The sequence below is a fragment of the Vanacampus margaritifer genome, chromosome 15 (assembly GCF_051991255.1).
Source record: "Vanacampus margaritifer isolate UIUO_Vmar chromosome 15, RoL_Vmar_1.0, whole genome shotgun sequence".
NCBI lineage: Eukaryota > Metazoa > Chordata > Actinopteri > Syngnathiformes > Syngnathidae > Vanacampus > Vanacampus margaritifer.
Genome location: NC_135446.1, coordinates 18,247,859 through 18,261,220, shown reverse-complemented (window position 1 = coordinate 18,261,220; position 13,362 = coordinate 18,247,859). Strand labels below are relative to the sequence as shown.

At 43.5% G+C, this 13,362-nt stretch overlaps 1 protein-coding gene across 2 annotated transcripts; it reads right to left on the bottom strand.

The window, feature by feature from the left end:
- Window positions 1-1,847: 1,847 nt before the first annotated feature.
- Window positions 1,848-13,041, bottom strand: gc2 (guanylyl cyclase 2). Of its 2 annotated transcripts, XM_077544905.1 has the most exons (25): window positions 12,680-13,041; window positions 10,933-11,284; window positions 10,704-10,832; window positions 10,091-10,270; window positions 9,895-10,012; window positions 9,520-9,821; window positions 8,457-8,588; window positions 8,279-8,382; window positions 8,026-8,144; window positions 7,866-7,950; window positions 7,698-7,794; window positions 7,484-7,597; window positions 7,328-7,408; window positions 7,081-7,257; window positions 6,865-7,021; window positions 6,648-6,797; window positions 6,422-6,570; window positions 4,992-5,155; window positions 4,718-4,910; window positions 4,475-4,649; window positions 3,440-3,538; window positions 3,267-3,361; window positions 3,115-3,200; window positions 2,946-3,046; window positions 1,848-2,692 (listed from the first exon to the last, which is right to left on the bottom strand). In XM_077544905.1, the coding sequence occupies exons 2-24, from the start codon at window positions 11,224-11,226 to the stop codon at window positions 2,947-2,949; spliced, it is 3,300 nt and encodes a 1,099-aa protein (XP_077401031.1). In that variant the 5' UTR covers window positions 11,227-11,284; window positions 12,680-13,041; the 3' UTR covers window positions 1,848-2,692; window position 2,946. The 2 variants fall into 2 exon arrangements, with proteins under 2 accessions (XP_077401031.1, XP_077401030.1); XM_077544904.1 differs by lacking the exon at window positions 2,946-3,046.
- Window positions 13,042-13,362: the final 321 nt, after the last annotated feature.

The following is a 13,362-nucleotide window of genomic DNA, read 5'->3' as shown; positions in this document are numbered from 1 at the left end:
CACAAGTCTACGGGCCACAGCACAAACAACACGTGATCAAACACGTCACGTGGAGTAGGTTGGCTCAAAGCGCCCGAGGCGGTGTTTGATTGGTCGACTATTGTGAGTGACAAACATTGACAGGCGTCTCGACCAATTGTTGAAAGGACAATACGGCCTGCGTCAATGGCTCTGGCAAATCACAGACGACGACGTTTTGCTGGGGTTAAAAATAGGCGTCAACTTTCAGGCTTATTTCAAATGTGATGTGAACGTTGTTTGAGAGTTGTTTGGAGGTTCAAAACTTATTTCACACCAGCAGAGTACTTCTTTTTTGTCTTATGTCAATCTTTTACCCACCTATAACAAATGGGATTCTGCATTATTGTTACACAGTGGAGGAGGGACTTGTATTTGGTACCTGAGATTTACCTGACAATCCACCATACTATCACATTACAATAATATAAACCATCAGTACTATACAAAAACACCGTGCAGAATCAACACATGACAAATGGTATTAAAATATTTGGAATTATATTAAATGATACATAAAGATCTTGAATGCAATGGTGAAAATACACAAACTGAATAATGTGGAATGATACTGAATGATTTTTTTTAAGTGAAAATGGGCTATATGCGAGTCAAAATGTGGAATTTTTGGTATGTGAGAATTATGGGAATTTTTAACAGCATTCCCAAGGTGAACTGAATAAGATAAACATTTTGAATCGAGAATGGAAAACATTTAAATGTTTGTGGGTCGAAAATGTAGAATGTGGAATTATTTTGAACAGGTGAAACATATCAGATTGAATGGCAAGATGAATTAACTTGAGGTAAACATGAAATCAAAAATGATCCTCACAAATCAAATTACGATTCAAAGTCCACTGCTTTTCAATGACTGGAGAGCATCCTTTCACCGAGTAAGACCGCCATTTTGACCTGTGATGTAATTGTGACGTAAGACCGAAATTGTCCAATGGTGAAAACGATGCAGCCGGGAGAAACGCTGTTTGCTGCGTTGTCTCATAGTCCATCTGAGTACCATTTAACATTGGAAATCAAGTTTTATATGCTGTGTCCAAGCTGAATAATTAACTGTTTTGACAATGTGGGTAACCCTGCTTAAAGAAACATCAAACGCATTTCAAAGGAAGACCTGTTAAGTCTAACTGTTCCCAAGAGAGCAGACGTTCCCACGAACTCTGTCAACCTTCCGTGAATGTCTCCTGGCCAACTGGACTTATAATGTTACCCGTATCCAGTGCTTACAAGTGTGAATTGTCTCGCGTTTACACGTGTCGCAGACACTGGTGGGAAGTAATGCCAACAATCTATGAAGTCAGCATTGCACTTGGATTGCTCTGACATATCAAAAATGAGTATAAAAAATGTCTGCTCTCAAATGGGACTTTTTTCCCCAAAGGTGGCATCCCAGTCAGGTGGCTGTTTTGGACTTTGGTCAACGTTGCAAATGCGCCTTTTTCAGAGCGTCCTCTGCTGGTGAGGATGGTGCACTGCAGTAAACTCTATTGTACCGCTAACAAAAGAATAGAGCCAACAAAGCTAAAACACACACAAGAGATGCACAAAGGAGAGCATGCTTGCCTTTGTTCAATCTGTTAATCCAGTGCAAGCACAGAAGCAACACTGTTGCTGTTGTTGGCGTTTCACTTTGGGATTTATCTCAACTTTGGTTCCAACTTTCAGTATTTAAAAACCATGATCCAGTTCCACCAGTTGGGCAGCGGGGCTTGTGTTTTCTTCTTTCCAAATTGAAAAAAAAATACTGCTAATGTTAGTTGATTATAATCAATAAAGTGCCTATGAGTAGACATGCACAAAAGCAAGAAGTAGAAGCTTAATTTTCTCATTTATTGTTGCATATTTACATTCAAAATATCCTTAATGGAACCTCATTCCCAAGCATCGTCTGCATCGGGCATCTCCCCTCCCTCAAACGCTTTAATAGATACCCCTCACTATATGATAATCTATACCATGCCCGCACTCTAAACCGAGCACCGTCAGTGTAAATCCCCTTCGTAAATCCCCAGATCATTTTAAATTAAGAGCCTGCATGTGCAAACATACAACAGCGCCACCTGCAGGAACCACATGCACACCCAAAGGGGGAGGATGAGACGAAATAATACTCAACATGAGAGAACCTGCAATTTAAACAAAGTATTTACTCTCAGCCACTAGAAGACACTGTCTTCTTCTTTTTTAAAACATTATTTTCCGGGTTAGCTTGTATGTAGCTACATCCAGTCCCCACCAAAGAGATGATGCCAGATCACCTCTGTGGAGTTGAAAGAGAAGTCCAGTCCTTTTCCCTTTTGTTTGCCAGACAAAAGGAAAAGGAGCATGAAGAAGAACCGAGGCGATAAGCTGCATTCATCAGTCGCTGACTGCGTCGGCAGATCCCCGCTTTGCTGAGTTGCTCTTCTTCTATTCATAGCGGCCGACAAGACTCAGACTCGTCAACTCATGTGACGCTAATCCCAACTTTCACCCGAGAGAAACATCTGACCCGAGACGCCGCCATATTCTCACAGCGTGGGGGACGCGCGCTCAGTGATGCGACATCATGACGTTGTCGTCCTCGCACAGTTGTGTGACGACGCGAATGTGGGAGATCTTTCTCACGGCCTTGTACAACACCTGCTTCAGGTCCCTTGGCGCTTTGGCGGCCACGCTGAAGAAGAGAGGGAAGGACAATGAAATGTAATTCGATTAGCAAATGTGAACTTTTTTTTCCCATGCAAATGTTTTCAAACAAAAAAAACGTTTTTAACCTTGTAAAGGAGAAGAACTGAGTTTTGCCAGCAATCAACAATTGCAAAATTGTGACCCCCCCCATGAAACAGTTTGACCAAACGATCACTGCCAGTGCCGCCATTCCCAACCAAGCCAGTAATGTTATACATTTTGCGAATGCATAACATTACCTCAGTTTTTCTTCTTTGCAAGTTGTTCCTGACGCTGCTTCTCGGCTTGTCGCTTCTTGTGCTGGGCTATCTCGGCCATCTGCAGCCCGTGGGCCATTTGCCTGATGGGATGAAGCGAACAGCGTGAACACGGCGCATGCCTGCATGCAAACAAACGGACCATTCCTACCTGGATTTGAGCTCTGGAGGTACGGGAAGAGGTTTGGTGAATCCGTCCCTCCCAACAAGCCAGTACGTCTCCTCTGTTCCTTTTCCCTTAAAGGCGAATAAAAAAAATAAGAAAATGACCCCTGGAGAGTTCATGGGTCGTGAGTGTCACACCTTGACTTCCATCTTTCCCCTCAGCTCCAGCTTGTAGCCCAGGTTGAGCTCACGCAGGACTTTGACTGTGTTTTGGTGCACGTGGATCCTGTAGGCTGAAACGAGCCAAGTAAAAAAAAAAAAAAGAAAGCGGATGCACCGTATGGGCAAAAAGGTGCGAGCGTGACACTTACGCAGCCCGCTGGACTCCATGCGAGAGGCTGTATTCACCGTGTCGCCAAATAAACAATAGCGCGGCATGGTGAGACCTACGACTCCTGCTACGCATGGACCTAGAGCACACGCAGGCAAAAAGGCTTATTTTCAACAGAGACGGTTATGATCCGTAATGTTTTTGAGAAACAAAAATGTTCTAATAAAATGGGAAGTCAACCCCCAAAAAATTCTCAAAGCTTGTCTAATGAAATTCTGATGAATATTGTGTTTTTGGAATATGAGTTACGCAGCAAAACCCACCTATTTTTATCCATCTCCGGGGGCAGCCATTTTGCTGCTTGCTGTCGACTGAAAATTACATCACAGTTGTTTAGGGCTCAGGTAACGACCACAGATCACCTGTTTTCTGAGTTTGGTCATGTGACGTTCGCAAGCTGAGCCGTGATTGGTCGTTACCCGAGCCCTGAGCAACTGTGATGTAATTTTCAGTCTACAGCAAGTGGCAAAATGGCCGCCGCCGGAGATGGCTAAAAATGGGTGGATTTTGCTGCGTATTAATGTAAAGAAAAATTTTCGGTTGACTTCCATTTTAACCACAAATACACATTTTGTCAAGGCAAAAAAAGTCTTACTCCAAAAATAAAGTCAGTCAAGACCAGGAAATAAAAATTTTATTTTCATAATTTTCTGCCTTTTAATTTCAAATTCAAAATTCATAAAATCGCTAATTAAAAAAATGAAATCAGATCTAGAGTAGTCCTTCTCAAATGGGAGGTGGGCCTCCCAGGGGGGCACGTGTGACCCCAGGGAACTTTTAGTAATTGCACACCCACTACAGTAGGTGGCAGATTATTTAGTTTATTATTGTAATAATTCAAGCTTCATGATGGCACATCATTATCATACCAGAGCTTTTAATTGTCCCAAAGATAATGTAAGGATAATTAATTGTTTTTTATTTTATTGGTGCACCGTCCCCCAATATGTACAGTAGAAACTTTTTTTTAAATGACATGACCTCCTAATTTAGTTTTCTTGGGGCTTTTGCCCACCTGTGTGCAGTCCGATGCGGATCCTGACGGGAACGTCGGGCATGTGTCTCATCTTGAAGGTTCCCACTGCGCTCAGGATGTCGAGAGACATGTTGGCAATCTCCGCCACGTGCCGGTTACCGTTGGGAACGGGGACGCCTGACGCCACCATGTAGGCGTCGCCAATAGTCTCCACCTGCGTGATTGAGTAACGTGAGAAGATCCTAGGATGTCGTTACCCGCGATACGGTCGACAAGCGGCACCTTGTAAACGTCGTGGTTGCCGATGATGGCGTCGAAGAGCGTGTAGAGGCTGTTGAGCAGGTCGACCACCTCGATTGGCTCGCTGTTGGCCGAGATGGTGGTGAAGCCCACGATGTCGCTGAAGTACAGAGACACGCTGTCGAAATGCTCGGGCACCACAGTCCCGCCCACCTTCAGCGCCTCTGCCACCGATCTACGGAGCGAGGCGAAGCGGTCATTAACAAGATGGCGTTGGATTGAAAACGTTACGTCGACGTCACTGCGGCCGTCTCACGGAGGCAGCATCTGCGTCAGGAGCTTCTCCGTCTTCTGCTTCTCGATCTCCAGTTCCTCGGTTCGCTCTCGGATCAGCTCCTCCAGGTTGGACGAGTACTGCTCCAGCATCCGCAGCATGGAGTCGATGATGTTGGTCTTCTTGCCCTTGTTGATGTCCTTGAACTTGAAAAGGTATGAAATCACATGAACCAGTGGTGGGGAGTTAATCCATCTAATCAAGCGGATGTATACTGTAAAGGTTAAAGTAACACTAATTGTCACACCCACCTAAGTGGGGCGAAATTTGTGCCACACTCGGGAAGCATTTGGTAAATGGGTCCCATTTTTATAGTCTTTTTTTATAGTCAGCAGAGCTGGGGATTGAAGCCACAACCTCCCAGTCTCAGGGCGGACGCTCTACCACTAGCCCACTGAGCTGGGAATGTAGCTACGATAAACTGTTCATTGAAATCCTCTCTCAGCTCAGTAAGGCATTATTATTTGTTGGTCAATGCAGAGGATAAAGAATATATTTGACAACACCAGGTGAAGAGAATACGATGGGTTATTAGGGCCAGGAATAAATATGAATGTTTTATAAGGGGGAGGTAAAATTCAAAGAAAAAAACTCCCAAATTTACAAGAAATAAACTTGCAAATTTGCGGCGTTATAAAGTGGCAAATTTGCGAGAGAGAAAAAAAAAATCACAATTTTACAAGAAATAACTTTCAAATTTGTGACATTATAAAGTAGCAAATTTGCGAGAAAGAATCTTGTACATTTACAAGAAATAAATGTGCAAATTTGCGACATTATAAAGTGGAAAACTTGCGAGAGAAAAAAATTCACAAATTTCAAAAAATAAACTTGCAAATTTGCGACAATATAAAGTGGAAAATTTGCGCGCAAAAAAAAAAAAAATCACAAATTTACAAGAAATAAACTTGCAAATTTGCGGCGTTATAAAGTGGCAAGTTTGCGAGAGAGAAAAAAAAAATCACAATTTTACAAGAAATAACTTTCAAATTTGTGACATTATAAAGTAGCAAATTTGCGAGAAAGAATCTTGTACATTTCCAAGAAATAAACGTGCAAATTTGCGACATTATAAAGTGGAAAACTTGCGAGAGAAAAAAATTCACAAATTTCAAGAAATAAACTTGCAAATTTGCGACAATATAAAGTGGAAAATTTGCGCGCAAAAAAAAAAATCACAAATTTACAAGAAATAAAATTTGCGATTTTTTTTTTTGTCAGAATATTACCCTTTATCTAAAAAAAGAAATAATAATACATGGCCTTACGCCGTCGGAAGAAAATACACTGTTGGGAAGAAATAAACAATTTCATGGAACAAATATTATAATTAAGAGGCCTGACTTCCAGTGACAAACAATATCCATCATATAGTGGTGATGGTGTGTCGTCGATGATTTCGAAGCGCCTACCTTGTCAAAAATCTCCTCAAACGTGGGCCTCTTTTCCGCCTGTTCGTTCCAGCACTGTTTCATCAGTTGGATGCACTCTAGCGGAGCGCAGTCCAAACTAACCAGCGGGCGACACAGAGGAGGCGGCTTGCGCAGCTTGGCAATCACATCTGAAAACAAAACATAACGCAAAATGGATGTTTGGTCAGCAAACCCGTATCGTCTTAGAGGTCGTTTGCTGTTTCACCCGCGGCCGGCAGATCCAGCATGCAAAAGGGAGGCCCTCGGATGACCACCTCCTGCGTGATGATGGCGAAGCTGTACACGTCGGCGGGCGGCGTCCCGTGGAGGCCCGGCTGAGGGCCTCGGAGGAGCTCCGGGGCCGTCCATAGCAACTCTGCCAAGCGGAAGCGCGTTACTTTGGAAAACGTGAGCAGTTTGTAAGGGGTTTTTGTGTGGCTCACCATCTGCAGGTGGTTCCACATAGGGGAACTTCTGCGCCTCAAGAACCTCATTGTAGTCGTAGTCTGTGATCTTCAACACGAAGCGCCCGTCCACCACGCAGTTGCGAGACTTCAGATGGCCGTGAGAAACGCCGCAATGGTGGAGGTACTTCATACCCTGCGAGAGTCAACACGTCCGATTCATGCCCGACATAACAGGTGTAACATTCAATGAACCTTGATCAAATCCAGCAGCAGCGACGACTTGAACATCCAGTCCAGCTTGACGTCGTCATTCAGGAGCAGATCTTCCAGGCTGCCTCTGGAGCAGAACTCGGTCACGATGGCGAACACGCCGCAGTCGAGGAAGAAGCCCAGGAACGGGTTGACGTTCTCGTGCCGCATGTCTTTCATCTGCCGGCGGATTTTGATCGCTCTTACTCTGTGACGGGAAAAGCCGCGCTGTGACCATCGTGTGTCGTACCAGCTCAAACAAGTCGCTCGTTTTGGGGTTGATGCTGCTAAACGAGCCGTAGGGAAGTCTCTTGAGCCACGCCCAGTCCCCCTAGTGGACAGAACGTTTTGCTAATTAGCGTGGTGTTTTAAAACGGCCGGACGGTGCCGCTGACTCTGCGCTCACCTCGAAAATGACAACATTGGAGTTCTCGTACGTGGCGGGTGATCGGGCGGAGGCGACGCTGCATTCCGACACGCTCTTGGTGACGCTGGCCCGGCTGTCATCCAGGCTGAGCTTCTGGAAAAGGATTTCTCATCATACTGTATTTACATGCAATCCTATAGAGGAAACACTGATTCTGCTGTATATGGAATAAATAAAAGAACGACAAGAAGACCTTGTTGCTAAGTGATGGGTTGATAAAGGTAACATCCGCAAGAGTCAGCAGGATCTTGTTCGGACCTCTAACCAGCCGGATCTGGTTGATACGTCGCCTAAGCAACGATACGGGAAACTTAAGAGTGTTTCTTTTGCTTTGTAAAGCCCGACCTTGTGCCAGACTTACCGGACAAAATAAATCAGCACCACGGCCAGCACGACGGCACCAACAGCTCCAAACAAAATGCTAATGGTGGAAAAAAGATCCACACCTGGAGAGGAAAGACCCGAGCGTCATTCCAGATCCTTTCGGTATCATTCCGCCACAACTTCAACAAGCGCCTCACCCGCTGAGCAGATGACGCCTGGCGTGAACCAGCACTGGGCGTCCCGTGCGGGTCCCGAGCCGCGAGGAAAATGGATGTCTCGACCCAGGAAGTGCACCGAGTCGGCCTCCATGTCCAGCCTTTTGTCACGGGAAAAAAAACAACAACACTTTTCTTGAGTTCAGTAATAGGAAGTAACAAAATAGAAATGTGTTACTTTATTACTAGGAATGATTTTGTTAGTTTCCAGATGGAATAGTTGCGTGTGAAGTACCCGTGTGTTGCCGTCAGCTCACAGGAGAGTCCATCGGTGTCCAGTATGATGTAGTCCAATAACACGTTTCCGGAAGCATCCGATTTCACGCCATGGCTGAAGCCCTGCAATGGGAATTAGTCGCCGGCTTTTGGTGCGTGATACATAAAAAAAAAAAAAGTGCATTAGGGGAGCACACCTCAAAGTTGTGCTTGTGCACTTGTTGTGCTACATTCCCACCAGAAAGCCACTCCTTGGAATGTCGAACCCGCTGCACGGCGTGAGCAACCAAGACCACCGAGTTGTAGATGGTGCCGAAGAGAGGAGACACCTGCAGGACAGGCAGTTCTGATTCAGATTCAGTTTTTTTAATTCCCACTGCTTCAACGGGAAGTCAACCTTAAACATTTCTTGATGTGACTTCACTCGTCTAAACATGACATTCGGATTAATATTGCATTTGTGGAATATGAGTTATGAAGCAAAATCTAGCCGTTTTTATCCATCTCAGGGGGGCGGCCATTTTGCCACTTGCTGTCGACTGAAGATGACATCACAGTTGCTCAGGGCTGTGACAACAACCAATCACAGCTCACCCGTTTTATGAAACTGAGCTGTGATTGGTTGTAACCTGAAACCTGAGCAACTATGATGTCATTTTCACTCAACAGCAAGTGGCAAAATGGCCGCTTTCTGATATTGCTGCGTAACTCATATTCCGCTAACACAATATTAACTCATTCACTGCCATTGACGGCTATTGACGTCAAAAATTAATTTAAACTATTTCTATTAGTTTAACATTTTTTTCCACTTTTGTTAACAAGAGTATGAAAACCTACATTTTTTTTTATTTATTGTACATTTAGAACAGATATAAAATTAATGATTAATCGTGCGTTAACTATTGAAGTGATTAATTACAATTCAAAATTAGCAGTGTCTGGCAATTAAAATCTGAATTAATTGCATGACTTCATGAGTTAACTCACGATTAATCACAAATTTTATATCTGTTCTAAATGAACAATAAAAAAAAATCTAGGTTTTCATACTCTTGTTAACAAAAGTGGAAAAAAATGTGAAACTAATAGAAATAGTTCAAATGAATTTTTGACGTCTATAACCGTCAATGGCAGTGATTAACCAGAATACCGTATTTAGACGAGTGGGGCTGCAAAGAACATTATTTTCAAGAATTTTTAAATTGTTATGCTTGTCTGCAATGTTCTTTCACTGCTTTCCTGCCTACGTGTCCTCACCTGCTGGGGTTGGATCGTCCTCGCCACCTCGCCCTTCTCCATTGCCTCCGCGTAGGCTTCGATAAACGACGCCCGTGGCGAGTCGACCGTGACGGTGAGCATGGCGTCGTAGGCCCGCAGCAGTTTGCGGTTGTTTTTCAGAACTGGATAGCTCACATTACGGTACGGCAGACTGTAGAGGAGCGTGTCGTAGGGTACGAACACCAGGGAGCCGTCAATCATCTGCATGTCGTACGCCGTCTCCAGGAGGCGCTTCTGAAGCTCGCCGCCAATCAGCACCGAGTGCATGCAGAGGATCAAAACTAAGGGACAGCAAACAGGTTTTAGATTAGAAGCGAAGTCCTGTTGAGCACAAGCAACGAAAAGGAGATCCACCTCGTATTTCGCTCATTTTGCGAATTTTAGCCAGAGTCCTCCTGATGCCGTGGGGGGTGTTCTCCATAACGCCGACCAGTCTGACAGGCAGAGAGTGGGCCCGGAGCGATTCTGCAACCTGAAGCAACAGACGCACACATCGAACCTGACGCACCTGGCCGAAAATGTCTTTGATTCACCGTTTTCACACGCCGACCTTATTCGCCGTTTCCACCCAGACGTCATCCAAGGCAGAGACGATTCCGACGTGAGCCCACCTGAAGTATCTCATGATCCGTAATAGCACCCAGGTGGGCCTGGGCGTGGAGCGGGCGAAGGTCGGGTGGCTCCAGACGCGGTCCAAGTCGTAGCCGACGCAATTCCATGCGAACAAAGCCTGAAGGAGGCCAGAAAGATCGAGTACACAGCTGTGGAGCAGTTTTCTTAATATGCGGAAGAAGGTCTAATCTGTCCAAAATGGTTTCTACTATTATACTGTCTTGGCCTCAGCCTAGCCCATGTGACAATGTGTAACCTGATGGTCTTAACTGGTTTCAACTAGATAAGTGCGGATAGATGGTAAGACGCCAAGCCAGGACAGGTCACAGCGACCAAGCTCATTTTTAAAAGGCTTTATCTAACACCAAATGAGAAAAAATTATATTTAATTGAATTTCAAATAACAGTTGTTAGAAGGGTTATATGGAATTCCTATTATGCATTATTATTAGCATTAAGCTACATTTTTCTTTTAAATCCACAGCATGTCAGGTCACTCACATCCCAAGACACCAAAACAAATAAAAAATCCCTCCCGGCAGATGACTGACTTTGTTCCAGCTTTTGCTCAGCATTGAGGCAGCATCGCAGTAACCCGGGTTGGCTGGTCCCACGTAAGCCGAGGCTTTTGTGTGGAAAGCCACAAACTTCTCCAGGGCTCTTGAGGTCTCACACGGCTCCTGTGGGAATCCAATTAAGACGTCCGTCAAAAGTACACCGCTCACCCAAAAAATTGGAACCCGAACTTTTATTAGCATAACAAGCTAAGCGGGTGCTTACATGTAGCACGACGTAATCAAAAGTGGCAGAGTAGGCCAGCGAGGGGTCCTTGTTGATGCGGTTTACAGCCAACCGCGCCGCCACATCGGGCAGGGCCTTGGCGAACACGGGGTCACATTCCCAAGGGCCCACCACCCCGACGCGAAATAAGGCCCCCCGGCCCGGAGAGGGCAGCGTGCACAGGCACGCCAGGAGCACCGGGAGGACCCTTGAGAGGCGATGGCCGTGAAGGGAGGAGAAGCTGTCGTCTGCCTGCTTCCATTTTGCTTGAGAGACCACGTTGTGTCCTTGCATGGCCACGTGAAGTAGCAGCTCACAAGAAGATGCGGAATGACGTTTTGCTGCTAAATACCTGGAATAACAATTGAACTGGTTTGCCACAGAAATGGTTTTCATTTGAATCGGTTTTGTTTTTAAAGGATGAAAAAAGTGGAGAAAATAATACAGACTTTGAGACCAGGAGTGTGAAATATTTTTCTTCCGAGGGCCACTTTGACATTCTTCAGCGTTATTTCAACATTCAGGGCGCTAATAAGCGGACCGCCAGGCTTCCCATTCTGTAGGCTTCTGTTGGTCATTCTTATTTTTCATATTTCTTGGACATGTTTTGACGGTGAAGAAAAATTTCTTTTTTTTTTCTTCTTCTTTTTTTTACAGGAGAGCTCAGTATTGTTCATTCGATTTGACATCATCATTGCTCTCCTTTTTTTTTAAAAAAAATCCAACAAATCAATAAAAAAATTTAATAAATGTTTTTTTGTTTTTTTTTTAAATACATATACATATATATATATATACACACATACACACATATATATATATATATATATATATATATATATATATATATACCCTTTTTTTTGTATGTGGGTGAGTATGTGTATGTGCGTGTGTGTGTGTGTGTGCGTGCGTGCGTGCGAGCGTGTGTGTATTCATCAGTTCACCTAAAGCCCATTAAAAAAAAATCCCATACTAATAATATAGTATAATAATAAATTGCCAGATGCAGAAAGAAAAATTTCTTGTGATGATTCCAAAATTAATCCATCAAACAATTACACTTTATTTATTTGCACATCTTTTTTATTAAAAGGTAATGATGCAGTTTAAGATTTAAAGAAAAAAAATCATCACAATTTTGATACCCCGGCTACGGCTGTAGAATTTGTCCACACTTGCGCAATCAGCTAAATATGGATTATCTATCATGACCCTCTCATAACAGCACCGAATATAATCTTATATCTTGGGAGCCGTTAATTTAACATTAACTCATTCACTGCCATTGACGGCTATAGACGTCAAAAATTCATTTGAACGCTTTCTATTAGTTTCACTTTTTTTCCCACTTTTGTTAAGAGTATAAAAACCTCGATTTTTTTTAATTGTACATTTAGAACAGATATAAAATTTGTGATTAATCGCGCAATTAATTACAATTAAAACATTTTATCGTCCAACACCCCTCATTTTTAATAATCTTTTTTTCCAATAGTTAACTCACAATTAATCACAAATTTTATCTGTTCTAAATGAACAATAAAAAAAAATTCTAGGTTTTCATACTCTTAACAAAAGTAAAAAAAAAAAAAAAAAGTGAAACTAATAGAAAGTTCAAATGAATTTTTGACGTCTATAGCCGTCAATGGCAGTGAATGAGTTAATACAGTAGATGATTTGCTGGAATATTAGGCACACATTTTCATGTTTTTTGATCATAATGATCCTTTAAAAGCAAGTTACCTACCACACAGATGAGATTGAGGGCTCTCTTTCCCGTCTGCAACAATCCCCCCGCGGGAAGTTGTTCCATCGATGTCTTCTTGGGACATTTTCGTGTACCAACGGCCGTCCTCTAGCGGCCCGACATTCCGGAATTAGTCCCTGAGTCCCTGCAGGGGAAAAAGTGTCTGCATGCCGATCAAGTTCCCTGGCGTTGTGTGTGCTGACCTACCCGACAGATTAGATGCAATCCAATCATGACCCCTGCGGTATTAAGACGCATTGAACAACAGCGAGGACAATTTAGACAACACATTTGCCCGATTAAATGCAACTCATTGTTCCTCATTAAATGATTGATTCCAAAGAGAACAGAATGTGATTGTTCATAACATTTAGGAATAATTGTTTACTCCTCTCACCACAAGGTGGCGGTGATGCTCATGTGCTCGTAACCACATAGCTCAAGCCGTCTCCACCCTCTCAGTGTCCATAGCAACCATGAAAGTACAGACGCTCCCCACCTTACGAACGAGTTACGTTCCGGAGGATCGTTCGTAAGGTGAATTTGTTCGTAAGTTGCTTCAGTGCTATATTTTGTATTATAATTTATGTTTAAAGCCTATATAAGTATATTGAAGGTTTATATAAGTATGTTTAAGGCTTCTACAAGTAACCTGCATTGGTTTGTACTGAAAAAAACGTAAT